The following is a 15,050-nucleotide window of genomic DNA, read 5'->3' as shown; positions in this document are numbered from 1 at the left end:
AAAAAGGGATAAGCTATTAATACACACAAAAACATGGATGAATCTCAAAAGCATCATGCTGAGTGAAAGCTAGATACAAAAGAAGACATACTGTATTATTCCATGTAAGAAAATTTTAGAAAAGCAAAACTATAGTGACAGAAAGCAGGTCAATGGTTGCCAGTGGCTGGGTTAGAGGAGACTGAATGCAAAGGGCCACAAGAGAACATCTTGGGGTGATGGGAAGGCTCTACATCATCGTAATGTTGGTCACATAACTGTATACATCTGTCAGAACTCATCAAATTGTAGTCTTAAAATTGGTGCATTTTATCATATATAATTATCCATAAATAAAGATTACTTTTAAAAATAAAGTGAGTCTTTTAAAATAGTACCCTAGCTAAGATTTCTAAATCTGCATTTGTTTTCTAAATGTCCTAATCTATATTTTAGTTCTACAGTAATTCAATCCCATAAATAGTATTGTTTCTCACAACGCCACAAATCCTTCTCAACTGATTAGAAACAATACATAGCAGAATTGTTTTATTTCCTATAATGTAAGCATGTAAATTCTGTTATCATCAAAATAGCAATACTTGCCCAGCCGGGCATGGCTCAGCAGTTGAGTGTCGAACTAGGATCCAGGCGATCGGGGTTCGATTCCCCGTCAGGGCACATGTCCGGGTTGCGGGCTCGATCTCCAGTCGGGGGCGTGCAGGAGGCAGCCAGCCGATCAATGACTCTCTCATCATTGATGTTTCTATCCCTCTCTCTCCCTCTCCTTTCCTCTCTCTGATATCAATAAAAATATATTTAAAAATAAATTAATTTAACTTAATTTTTTTTTAAATGGCAATACTTTGTGATAACTAAATTGCATGTCTCTGATTCCAACTCCAGAACAATCTCATTTGCTCTCAAATATAAAGAGGCTTTGGGAACCTCCTAAATGAAGACCTCAAACTCCAGAAGGTGAACACTGCTCTGCCTTTGAGACACTACACCCATGAGGAAAGCACAGCAAGGATTTTCTTGAGGGTTTTTCATTCCTTTGGGATGGAAATTTTTTTTTCTTTATTCCCATTCCCACACCTAGCACCTAATAAATACAGTACTTAAACAATATTTTAATGCTTCAAAATATGTATTTAATGCATAAATAAATGGAATTATGGTTACCTAAAGACTCACTTCCTAAACAATCTATATTCAAACAAATTTTTAAATATGTTTTTATTGATTTTTAGAGAGAGAGGGAGTGGGAGAGAGAAAAACATCGATGAGAGAGAAACATCAACATGGATCAGCTGCCTCTTACACGCCCCCTGCTGGGGATTGAGCCCGAAACCCAGGCATATGCCCTGACTGGGAATCGAAACCAGTGACCTGGGTCAACACTCAATGCCGGCCGGGCTTCAAACAAATTTTATAATGCTATTAACTTGCCTAATTTCAGTAACCAAAACACACACAGGTCACAAGCCTTTACCTGTTAATAAGGCAGTCTACCTGAAAACCACAAGATAGTGTATTAATGTATTTCTCCTGTTGTTCCCTATACAGTGTCCAGAGTTAAAGAATGATCATGCTACAATACAGGGAGAAAAGGCTGAAGGCAACTGGTTTCCATTCACTTATTATTAGACTTAGAAAAGCTGATCAATTTTGACAGTTCTACTAACTCACTGACTTGCTTTCCAAAAAACTGGGGATATTTCCAACTAAATAGAGTAATTATCCAAAGATTACTGACCAATGATTAATTTATCCTCTTAAGTGACCATAAATAATAGGGATTACATTGCCTTGACATTTTTCCATAACCTATTCTCTGTTGCCACCACACACCCAAAGTCATCACGATGAATTAGAGGAAGAAGACAGGTTAACTGGATTAAGTATTACTTTTACCCAATTTTTTTCCAAAAAAGAATAATGCCTTTTAATTTAAGTGGCTTAATATTTGTTTCCTAATCAGAGTGACAGAAAACAACTACCGCATATAAAAAACTAATTATCATAGCATACACATAACAAATAAACTCTAAATTACAGAAAACAGTGTGTTTTGAAGTGACATGCATAGCTCTTCTGTGGTTCCTGACCTTTGGTATTAGCAAGTCTCTTTCTGCCTTGTGCACTGGCATGGGATGTAAAAGACTATATGGCTTCTATTACTCAAACTCTGAGGAAAAATGTTTTAGTTAAACTTCATCTTTTCCTCTTCTCCCCATAATTATTAGATATCGAATTTACTTGTCAGCAAGCCAGCACAACAGCAGACTGTACAAATTACTGCCTTAAACTTTGACATTTGCTTTAATACAGACCTTGTAAATGAAGCCAAATGATACTGAAAGATGAAACAGTTACTGGAAGGGTAAGGGTGTCGTGGCTTACAAAATAAGGCAGACACCCTCTTCTTGCACAACTATCAATTCCCTTTTCATCCACCCCCTGCTTTTACTGGTTCTTCCTCCAGGGTCACTGCACTTCCAGCCCCTTCAGCCGGGCTTCAATCACAAGAGAGCAATTCAGAACCGAGTTCTGAGAGATTACAGGACAGCATGTGAGTCAACACCCCCCCACACACACACAGAGACACAGTGCCAACCTGCTCAGTAACAGTAGTGTCTGACGTATCTGTGCGCTTTATACATCCAAAGAACTTGGACACTATTATCTTGAGTCTCACTGTTACACTGTGACAGGAAACTAAGGCAAAATACAGCCGTTTGTAGCCAGGTAACTAGTTATTATCTGAATTAGAATGGGCTCCATTCCGGGCCAACTAGCACCACAAGACAGACAGACACCTCCTTCTCCACCTGTCAAACCGCAAATGTCTAGTGTGAGTGTGCCACAGCAAGTCATGCTTCTTAACAAAGTACAATATTCCAGCCTAGTCCTACTCAAATAAGAACTTAATTTCATTTATTTTAGTTTTCTAATAGTTTTCCTAGACAATTTTTTTTAGTTTGGTTTTCCACCTTTATTAAACTTCTTCCTAGACAATTTTTTAAAAGAGTGAGCCTACACTTAAAAGTTAGCTGTTTTCATTATGAATGATGAATGAAGTAGCTGACTCAGTCACTAAACACTGTGAAGGGTGATCTATAAGATAGTATCACCTGCCTCTTGAACAAGTTTTCCACCACTGTCAATATTTTAAATTAGAAATACATAAATTAATTGAAACAATTCTAAGCTATTATCACAGTTTCTTGGCCTAGAACATCTTGAAAATAGGACTTACACACTGGCTTAATTACATCATGAACGAAAGAAACCAACCGTAAATGCCAATAGTCTCAGAGGTCCTATTAAATTAAAGGGAAAAAACGACTAAGTTTTAGGACTAAGTTTTGGAAATACTTAAGACAATGATAGTAAAAATATAATCCCTCCTTTGGAAAATTGCAAATCTGAATTAGAGAAATCTAAATGCTGGAAAGACTTCTCAAAGGAATGAAGTTTGTTACTTATAAATAAGATTATTTCAGTGGAAACTCACTAAACTACCTAGAAGCAGCCCCAGGTCTGCTTGAGGCAGAATTTCTGGTTTCTATTATGACATCATGTTCCTCTTTGAGACATATGCCTTTTTCAAAGCTCTACCTCTGACCTCGGCTTCACTCTGAGGCTCCAGGTTCACATTTCTAATTACCTGCTTGACATCAACTCCTGATGCTCTGCAGGCATTTAACAGTCACATATCTGGCATCTGAGTCAGCCTTTCCGTGTCAACTCCTCCTCTTCATGGCCCTGGGCCTATCAATGGTACCACCCATCACTGTCTACATAATCTGTAGGGCACAGTACAAACTGAAAAAGTGGGGCCTCCCAGTTCAAAAATTATTTAGACGCAGTCTCCAGACATAGGTCTCATCTGTTTCTGTGTCACTGTCCACAACCATCATTTGCCAGAGTTCCTTCAGTCCATCCTTTGAAATGTCTCACACTTGTCCCTCCCTTCCTACTGCTGCTGCTGTACCTCAAATCTCTCCTGGCTTTCAGCCAAGGACTTCATAATTGGTGTTTCTCCTATTTCTTTCCTTTTAAAACCCACAACCTTTTGTGTGTTTTTTTGGTGGTTGTTAATCCTCACCTGAGGATATTTTTTCCCATTGATTCTTAGAGAGAGTAGAAGGGAGAGAGAAACATCTACGTGAGAGAGATACATCAATTGGTTGCCTCCTGCTCACACCTGGACCAGGACTGAGGAACGAGCCTGCAACCCAGCTACATGCCTTTGACTGGGAATCGAACCCACAATCCTTTGGTGCATGGGCTGACACTCTAACCACTGAGCAACACCAGCCAGGGCAAACCACTCACATCTTTGTAAGGCACACTTCAGAAATACTCATTATCTTCCCATTGCCTGTCTGTCTGCTTAACTCAGCATTCAAACCTTCCATTCCCCAGCTCCACAATCCTCTTCCAGACTTACCTCCTGTGACTTCCTGCTACATACTCTGAGCTCTAGCCAAGCCAAACTCTTTGTCATTCACTTAATAAGCCCAGTGTGTAGTCGAATATAAAGAACCTGGGTCCTAATGCCAGAGACTTAAGTTCAAATCGAGCTGGGCTACTTACTAGGCTCAACTGCCCATCTAAAACACAAGGATTATAATAGCAGTTATATCATAGGATCGTTGAATACATAAAACAAGAAAACATATGCTACATAGTCAAGCACAGTGAAACATTAATCATTATTAGACTTCACTAGCTCTTGCCCAGATCCTGCATTCCTACATGGACTACCTTTTCTGCTAAATCTGCTGAGGGTAGTCTACCAATCCTTTAAAGCTCAACTCAAAAGCTACCTCCATGAAGCCTGCCCTGGTCAGCTGTCAGAAGACACTCTGCCTTACTCTACAATGCAATCTCTTACCTACACCACATTTAACGTGGGAAGCATACTGCTTTAGCTGTTTACGCACAGCATTTTGTGTCCCCTCATAACCTCTCAAGAACATGAAGTCAAGTTCATTTGTTTCTTGCATGGCCCCTGGGACATAGCTTGTGCTCAATAAATTAAATGATTTCTGTATGTCTCTTAAAAATCAATAAAAGCAAAAAATAATTTTTAACACACATTTAAACACATTCAGATTAATTAATTAAAGCTGTTTTCAACAGAATTAGCCAGGTCCAGAGGTGTGGGGCACGGTAATAGCACGAAAGAGAGTGAGATTCTTGCAGACTGAGCCTCTGAAGGATGAGATGTCACCTGGAAGTCACAAAGAACTCATGGCTAAGGCTCCAGAGGATTATTTCCCATACCGCTCCCAACTCCGAGAAAGGCCTTGATCAACACCTGCACTGAGAGAGCAGAGGCAAGGGACCAAGGGCATGTCCCATCTACCAAAGTGTGTCAAGAAAGAATCTAAGGACCAAGATCATCTCAGGCCCTCCTGTGGTAACAAAGTTTTACTCTAATATATACACCGGTATATGTTCTCTTATACTGCCAGGTATTATAAATAATTGCCAAGGCACTTGCTGCTTCTTCAGGTTTCAAAAGCTAGGAAAACACACAGCCCTAAAAGCAATGAAATATGACTTAAAACTAATTTTTAAAAATACCATTGGCACTTATCAAATTGATAAAAACAACCTCATATTGGTAGGGTTTTCAAGAAGCCAGTACATTGTTGGGGCACAGTAAAGCAAATCAAGGTCTCTAAAGAATACACTGGCAATGTGTAACAACTGTTATAAAGTTTTCACACCCTTCGAACCAAGTAATCTTACTTTTGGATGTATACCTGAAGGAAGCAATCCAAAAGAGGGGAAAAACAATGTTTAAAGATGTATACACATGCTACTTCCACCACATAACACTACTTGCAATACCCACACCTAGCAAAGGAGGCCTGGTTGAATAACCTAGGGTGACCAACCAGTAAGGTGGAATACTGCACTTACTAAAAACATTAAGTAGGAACACTTTTTGATATAGAAAAACATACCTTGCCCTGGTCAGTTTGGCTCAGTGATTAGAGCGTCAGCCTGCAGACTGAAGGGTCCCGGGGTCGATTCTGGCCAAGGGCACAAACCTCAGTTGCAGGCTCCACCCCCAGCCCGTTGGGGCACGTGCAGGAGACAGCACGGTAATAGCACGAAATTGATCTCTCTCACGGTAATAGACAGCCAATTTAGACAGCCAATTGATCTCTCTCTTTCTCTCTCCTCCTCCCCCACCCACCCCCCACTTTCTCTGAAAAGCAATGGAAAAAAATATCCTCAGGTGAGAATTTAAAAAAAAACAAAAAAATTTTAGTTAGTGATTCTCAAGTGGGGGACTGGAGGAGGAAGGCAGCACAGTTCCCCCTCATTAAGAAGAGGAGCATATCAGATGTTCCAGAGAGGCATATTTAGTTTTTTAAAATATTCAATATTTTAATTTTGTATTTAAAAAACAAAAATAGAATCCTAATTATCTGCAAAATACAACTAAGAATAAAGTAACAAAATCTTGGCTGGTGGATAAATACTTCGCTTTATCTTCTGAACATTAAGGCTCCTAACTCAAAAGGTAAACTACCCTTGGAGGTGTGTGCCCATTTCAGGGAACATGAGATTTTTATGTTTATCAAGAGGGAACAAAGGAAGTTAGAAACAATGCTTTGATCCCTATACATTATTTCAAACCTGTATTTCATATGTAGCCCCATAATTAAAAATTAGTGAAATGAAAAAAAGACTTCCAACGTGAGAATAAGTCATTCTCTCAGTTCCTAACTTCTAGTTTCCAGGTATATGCAAGGTGGGGAATTAACTTTTGTTGTTAATGAAGATACTTTAGCAAAGAAGGTATGGTGAATGCACATATGGTGCATGTACTTTCGTCTGAAAGCACTGTTTTCCTCCATCATTCCAGACTCGGAAGGGCGGGCTGCTCCCTGGGAATGCTGGAGTCGCTCCTTCTGAACCACTGCCATTAAAAACACCCACGGTTCCTGTGTGCTCAGAGCTGTGGTGAGCTGACTGTTCAGTACTATATCGGGTTTAGTTTGTTTCTGTTGAGGTTTGTCTGTTTAATTTGAATATGAGGTCAGATCTTTAGTCAGGTTGTGCTAACTCTAAATGGTGTTCTATTGCAAAAACAACTTCACAGTATTTCTGATAACTTGGGTAGAAGACACTAGTTAAGACTCAAGAGAATTCATAGGTACAGATGCAGAAAATAGTTCTGAGGGGAAAAAGACAGGGTTCTACATTTCAGGACAACTTTAACTAAGTACAAATTTTTACCCAGCTAAAAATATGTTTTTAAATTCAACTTAATGTATGTAAACACTGATATCATGTGGCCCACCACTAAACTGCAAGTCACAACTTTCTTATCTATAAATGAAGGTAATGACACCCTATTAGGCAACTCTAAAAAATAAAATTAAGTAATGTACAGGAAAGCCCTTTCTTTATGGTAAAGACTTTGCAAGTTGTCACTTAAACAAATATGTATTATCTTAAAAATGCCTTTCACAGAATGCTAGATTAGAATAGGTTGAAATTTGGGTCTCTGTCTTCCACTTTAAGCTTAATTCATAACTCATTTAATTCATGCTACCCCCAAAACATTCCAAGTGCATCAAAAATGTAACAAAACATCCCAAGTTGCATAAAATCAGTTATGTCCCAGGGTTGTCACAAAAGGAATAAAATACTCAACTGTTTCATCAGAATCATACAAGGACTAAAAACTACACTGAAAAGAGGAGTGACACAGATAAAGGCATAGAGACAAATAACAGCAGGAAACACTTGGGAAAATCCAAGACCTTCAGCTTGGCTGGAACATGAAGAGCAAGAAGGGAGAGAGGTGAAAAGCAAAGCTAGAGGGTAAGGCAAGGACAGAGCGTCAAGGCCTTTGTCCTAGAACTAATGGTTATCAGTGATGGCTTTTAAACAGAAAAATGTATGTTCTGATGTTTTAGAAAAATCATGCAGGTATATAACTCAAGGACAGGCAGACCAGTTAAAGGGTTATGACAATAAATGAGGCCAAAAGTAAAGAGGCATGAATTAAGACACAGCACTAAAGGAAAAGAAGGGATTGACTTATGAGGCATTAAGGAGGTAAAACACAAAAGGACTTGGTCTGATTTAATAAAATACGTAAGGAAAGGGGAGAAATAAGAAATTACGATGAACTCCAGGATCCTGATTTAAGCAACCAGAGGTGTCATGCACTGACAGAATTCAAAAGAAATATTGTCTGTTTGCAGGTAGGCTGTTGTTTTGGTGGTAAATAAAGATTATATGGGGTGGCTAAAAAATGAGTTCATTTTAGTCAAAGATGATGTACCTGTACATCCAGAATCAAGCTGTCCAGAGATATTAAATATGGGTCCTGAACACAGTGGAAAGATTTGGAAATAACCTCAAGATAGTGGCTAGAGCCATGGGGCATAGGAGACACCAAGAAAGACAGGAACAAAGGAACAAGTACATGGCCTGGGACTAAGCCTCAAGGAACTGCAACATGGGTTCAACAAGGACCCATCTAAAATGATACAGGATATCACATCAAGAGCACAGAATATAATTTATTCTAAAAGACACCTCAAAAGACACCTCCAGGAATTATCCTGTTATGCTTTTATTTTTGCTTGATTTGGCTCCTTTGATGGTTAATTTTATTAATAAAAATCCCAGGAATACTCATATGGTTGTATTTAATTACAATTCACTATACACTATTCAGTCTTGCCCTGAATTCAGAAATATTCTGGAAATAGAATATGAAATGCTCACACAATACACATTTATTATTCCAAAATCCTGGAACCATTTTTGTGATCTAATGGCTTATTTTTAGCAGGCAGTTTAGATGAATTTACACAGAATAAAAGGTTGGACATTTTTTAAGATTGGGGAGAATAAAGGAAATTCAAGTATAACAGTTGCTATAAGTGAGTTCTCTTAGTTTTCAACCTCTCTTTCAGTGGAAATAATAGTCAGGCATTTACAGTGAAAGATGTGTAGGACCAAGAACCAGATCATCCAATCCATCCACTGTACAAAGCACCACTATAAAAAAAAAAAAAAAGCCCTTATCATAAAGGCCAGACACATCAGTTCCATTCTGAACTATAGCCACAACCTCCTATAAGTTTAGGTGTAGCACAAAGCTGCTGCACGTAAATATCAGCTTAACTGTAAACGTGAAAACTTTTTTTTTTTAACCTTCAGGACCCACTAACTGACTTGAAGTTTCAGAGGTGCTAGTAAGACTATATTGAGGGGTGTCGCAAGATGCATTACTCCCTAAGTGCTATTGAAAATCCTACTTTATGATTATAACCATCTTAAAGAGCAATCTACCTCCATACAGGGAAGGTAGTTCCATTTAAGACTGTTGCCAGAGTAGCCCTTTTGAAACCTTTTCAATAATCTACTTTTCTCTTTAAAACTACTGAATTTTTAATACTTTGATTTTTTACTTTAAATATCCAAGAGAGAAGGATAATGTGCTGTGTTTCCAAAACTTATTTAACCACAGACCATTACTTTAAAGAAAGGCTATTAAAGATCACATTTTGGGAATTACTAAAAGAAGTAGGGGTCTTATTGACCAAGCCTCTGGACCACAAAGACATAATTTCTTCAAAAGGATATAATTAACTACCCTAAATACTGATTCTGAAAACACACTTGTTTTAAATAGGTACTTTTAAAATCCATATACCATTAAAATGTTTTTCTTTCCACAGGAAAAAAAGCAGGCAAGTAAACTAGATTAATACCCTAATATCCCAGTGTGTGTCCAGGGCACTGCATCAGGAAAATGAAAGAACCCTACACTCTCTCAGTTCCATGAAGGAACTAAAAATGAATTTTGCAATGTCCAGCAAAATTGTGATTTCTAAGAGAAAACAATGTTCCAGTTGATTGTAGTGTCTGTTTTAGTTCTCCCAAAAGTGTCTGATTTCCCTCCATACAGGCAAGAAACAAGCACATACGAACAAGTAAAAAATTAACTGAAAAGAGACAACTCAGGCTCAGCTTGCTCCCTCTGACAGACATACCTGATGCAGCAATATGTGCAAGGCATATCTCTGGGCACCATGTCATTGGCAGCCGCAATAACATAATGGGGCGGTGATGCACTCATTGGTTCTACTGCCTAACTTGTAGTTCAGGTTGTTCTCTTTCCAAAGTTTAATTTCACAAAGTGAGATTTATTATCATAAAGAAAGAGGCCATCAAAAATGCCTTTCCCAGCCCCCACCATTCCCTGGAATTTCCTTAGAATTTCTGCCTGGTATACTGCAAATGCCTCAGGGTAGTATTTGATCTGTCTTTTACTTGTTTGTGCCTCACAGCAGATCTAAAGCTCCTTGGGAACAGCTGTCTCTCTCAGTTCCCATCTCCAGTGCCCTGCACAGAGGGTGTCAGATACTTGGTAATGAATGATACTTGTAGAATGAATGAGGAGTAACATTAGGGTGTGTAACTCACTTGTATCTTAGTGTGAATGAATTTCTTCAGGCCTTTCCTAAGAAATTTTGGGTGGATCATCAGTTACATAAGAGTCAAGAGAGCTGTGAAGAGGAGAAAGTGAGCCTGAGAAAGATGCTCTTCAGTTCTTCCTGGAAACATTGTCCTGCTATGGATCAGACTAAAGGAGCATGGTTCTTCAAAAGAAACCCCGGACTTTTGTTTGAATGCCATATGAGATTATCTTGTTTCTTCATGGAAGTCTCTTTACACTTCAAAAATCTACTTCCATGAGACATTAACAATTGGCTACCGTTTATTGACAGCAAAGTAAGATCAAGAAACAGGGACCCTGATCTTTCAGACTTCTTTTTTAACATTCCTGGTGTAGCAACATAAAGAACACTGAATTAGCAAAATATTATCTAGCCAATGCAATATGATCAATTGTTAAATCAGATAAACCTGAGTTAGATTCCTGGCTTCACTGCTTACTTAAACTCTGCAAACCTGAGTTTCCACATCTGAAAAGAAAGATATCAAATACAGCCTCTCCCATGGCATTGTAGTAAGGTTTAAATAAGAATGCATGTAGCCCTGGCCAGTGTGGCTCAATTGGTTAAGCATCGTCCTGTGCACCAAAAGGTCATGAGTTCGATTCCCAGTCAGTACACACACTCAGGTTGCGGGTTTGGTCCTGGTTTTGGGAGGCAACCAATAGATGTTTCTCTTTCTCTCCCTGTCCCTTCCTCTCTCTCTAAAATTAATAAAAATTTTAGAAAACTTTTAAAAAAAGAATGCATATAAAGTGCTTAGCACTGGGCTGGCACATAGGAAGTTCTCAAGAAATATGAACCATCATTTGAAAACCTCAGTTCCCATTTTACCACAACCTCCCTATGTACCTTGGACTAATCACTATGAAGAAGCTAATGAAAACATGGAGACACTTAACTCCCCTCTAATGCTGGGATTATCAATCATGAATAGGGTAACAGGAAATGGACCAAAACATTGAAAAATAAAAGCTTTAAACAATTCTAGATATTTTTTGCATTGTACTTGAAGCTTGCATATGTTCTTGATCGCAGATGACTGAGCATTACTGGAAAAGCCAAACTTCAAAACAGATATTCTCAAGTACTTCAGTGCCTTTTAGAGATGATGGACTCAATGAAAAACCTGTTGGGGAGGGGGCTAATGGGTATCTCAATATTAACTGGCCCAATAACTATCTTGTCATCCTTTTTTCAGGATGTATCTGTTGTACATGTATTGCATAGCATCCAAATAAAGGCCAACGTTCAATCAAGCTGCTGTTTTACACAGGGCCATTACAAGTGCATAAGGCCCCTTTGTAGGAATTAAAGGGCACCCAGTACACAGGCTGGTTTTCTGTCTCCACTTATTCTGAGTTGGGTACCTCTGTGCAAGGGCACAACCATACATGGCAGTCATGCATAAGCACAAAGATCTTCAGTATTTAACTGGCATAACTGTTTATATGATACACACACCCACATCCTCAGACCTGACTGAAAGCTGTCAAGAATTTAACTGAGTAAATGGAAAAAGATATTCATGAAAACTGAAAACATTGAGTTTCAAAAGGTTTAAGAGTCCGGCCCTCATGGCTCAGTGGTTGAGTGTCGACCTATGAACCAGGAGGTCATGGTTCTAGTCCCAGTCAGGGCCCATGCCTGGGTTCAGGCTCAATTCCCCAGTTGGGGGCATGCAGGAGGCAGCCAATTGATGATTCTCTCATCACTGATGTTTCTACCTCTCTCTACCTCTCCCTTCTTCTCTCTGTAGTCACTAAAAACATATTAAAGAAAAAAAGAAAAAAAGCCCCACAGCAAAGGCAATAAAAGTCCCCAGTGGTTAAAAAAAATAAAATTTTATAGAAGTTCAAGAGAGGTCCTGTCCCTTCCCTCACCTTTTGCTATCCAGTACTGGGATATTGTAGCCAGTAGGAACTTGGTAGGTAGAGGCTTCAACACTGCAAGACTCTGATCCCTGTCAAAACTATAGTCTTTCTCCAGCATTTCCTTACTATCTCAAAAGAATGAAGGAAGGAAGGAGTTAAACACACACACACACACACACACAGACACCAATGGATAACTTAACTGTATTTGCAAAACCAGTGATAAAGTTAAGGCTGTTGTCTTGCTGTTCTGAATGCATTAAAAATCTCTAAACCCAGGCAAGAAAATGCTAAATGCTGAAGGGACTAGTCTTAAAATGGTAACTGTCAACTTGAGCTTGAGCTTCTCCCTCCCAGATACCTGATACTCACACAGAAAAGACACAAAATTATTTTTGTTTACAATTACATATGCGTATCTATCCTGCTAAACTTTTTAATGGTAGCCATCCTTACAAAGTAAGTATATGATACTGCATTTTTAACACTTTTGTACCTACCCCTGTGACTGCATAACACAGCAGCTTCAAGAGCTATTTATGGAACAGAAATTCCAGGGTAAATATGGTACCTTATTTAATACATGTGCAAGGAGACAATGTACAAAAATATTCATTGCAGCGTTGTTTATAGTAAGTTTGGAAGTAATCTAAATGTCTAATAAAGGGAAAATGCATAAATAAAGTATAATATAGTCATATAATGGAAAACCATGAGTTAAAACAAGAAATTTAAGCTACCAGCTCAAACTGAGGTATTTACATGGATAAATCACAGACGTGACACAGGATAAAAGATAAGCAAATTACAGAATGATACATATAGGTTAATACTATTTATGTAAGATTTAAAAACTCTCAACATTACCTCCGCCTTAGAATTTGTTATAACAGTTGTATATTCATTAGATGTACACTAAAGACCTAAGGAATATTCACTCTAGAAATAACAGAAAATTAAGGTTTAAAAAAGACTATTAATCATACAAAGTTCCCCAAATGGCAGGGAGGGAGTCTGATTTAGCAATGTAAATCACTTAGCCCTTTAAGTCATGTGTGTTTTATCTCCATTCTGCTACTCACCAAGACACTTTATTTCACCAAGTTTCAGTTTGCTCACCTAAATGGGGCTGGCAACGCCTGCTTGCAGGATAAAGTGAAAAATGTATGTAAGAGAGTTATACAGAAGGTCTTGAACTTGTTTTTTCCCTCATCAGTAATAGCGCTCTATAGGGGAGAAAACGTTGACTCTGCACCTTTTTCATCTAGTTTGGTAAATCTTTAAGTACGACAAAGAACACAACAGGAAAAGGCAAACTCTCGCCTTCCTCTTCCCAGTCCCCAATCTGGCTGCCCCCTTTACTTTCTGTATTTAGCACAGTGCCTCGCTCCCCCCAAAAAACCTAGGCACACGGAGACTCCCCGAGGCGCACACGCGGGCAGGGAGCCACACTTCGCAGACGGAATGCGTTGGGGGGCCGCGCCTGTTCCCCGGGCTGGCCGCGGCGGGCGCTGCGCCTCACCTGTCTTGAATACCATCTGGTCATCGTCCTTGGACCCGAAGGTCTTCAGCATGGACACGAAGAGCACCCCGCAGGCGTTCTGGATGCCAAACACCGACCCGTTGCACCACATGGCCGCCAGCATCACCAGCCAGCCCCAGCCGCCCTCGGGAGGCTGAGGGGGCTCTGCGCCCGCCGGCTCCGCCAAGTCTACCTCTACTTCTACCTTCTCGGCGGCCGCCTCGGGACCGTCTGACGGTCCCAGGCCGGGCAGAGGAGCAGCCCCCAAGGGCGCGGGGCCGAGCGACTCTGTCTCGCTCGTCCCCTTAGCGGCGGCGGGGTCCGCGGGAGAGGGCACCATGGCCCCAGCCGGCCCCGTCGGGCGCCGCGGGAGCGCGAGTTCCCGGCGGGCTCCCAGAGGAGCAGCCCACAGCCCGGCGGGCAAGCAAGAGAGACGGGGGCGAGGGCAGCGGTGCCCCGGGTGGGCAGGCGGCGTACGGCGCGGAGGCTGCCGCGAGAAAAGCGGCTGCGCGGAGGAGCCTCAGGGTTCAGGACTCAGTCCTTCCAGTCCACAGCCCCGCACCCCTAGAGCCCGGGCCGGGCGGCAGGCTCTTAAAGACGCCCCCCGCCCTGCCGGCTGGAGGCGTGGCCAGTAGCGGGACGTGCCCAGGGTCCCCAGATGATTGGGCTTCAGAAGGGCGGAGGCGGGGCCGCCCCTTCACCCCCCGCGGAGCGCGGACCCAGGTGCCCGCGGGTGGCTGTAAATGCGCGCGCCTACTGCGGCGCCTCCTCCTACCCAGCGCCGGGTCACAGATGTGTAGGTCACTGGGCCTCAAAGTGTTAACGGAAAGAGCGCGTCTCCTAGGTGCAGGCTGGTGGGTCCACAGGGCAGCAGTGTGGGATCTGCAGTCTCAGCTCACTGAGAGCCTCACAACCAAACATTGTCTCTGTTTTGTTTTTTGGCACTCACCTCTAATTACTAATTACAACATGTTAGATACATTATGCTACCTGCTTACTTAAAAAGAGAGTCGGAAGGATCAGAGGCCGTATTTAATTATTTCATTTCTCCTGCATTTATATACAATTTCCTATGAATACTTGGCACATTGAAGTGTGGCACATTTGGGAAGACACAGACTGTGATACCAAAGTCTTCAAATAAACATTTTTGACAGA

The 15,050-nt window shown here is 40.7% G+C and overlaps 1 protein-coding gene across 1 annotated transcript in view; it reads right to left on the bottom strand.

Moving 5' to 3' along the window:
• Window positions 1–14,431, bottom strand: part of SLC16A10 (solute carrier family 16 member 10) — a 113,338-nt gene extending 98,907 nt beyond the window's left edge. The window contains 1 exon segment of the mRNA XM_016217532.2: window positions 13,893–14,431. Within this exon segment, the coding sequence (XP_016073018.2) occupies window positions 13,893–14,232 (340 nt within the window). The 5' untranslated portion in view covers window positions 14,233–14,431.
• Window positions 14,432–15,050: the final 619 nt, after the last annotated feature.

This window comes from Miniopterus natalensis, chromosome 5 (assembly GCF_054644295.1).
Source record: "Miniopterus natalensis isolate mMinNat1 chromosome 5, mMinNat1.hap1, whole genome shotgun sequence".
Lineage (NCBI taxonomy): Eukaryota > Metazoa > Chordata > Mammalia > Chiroptera > Miniopteridae > Miniopterus > Miniopterus natalensis.
This window is presented reverse-complemented; position numbering and strand designations above follow the sequence as displayed.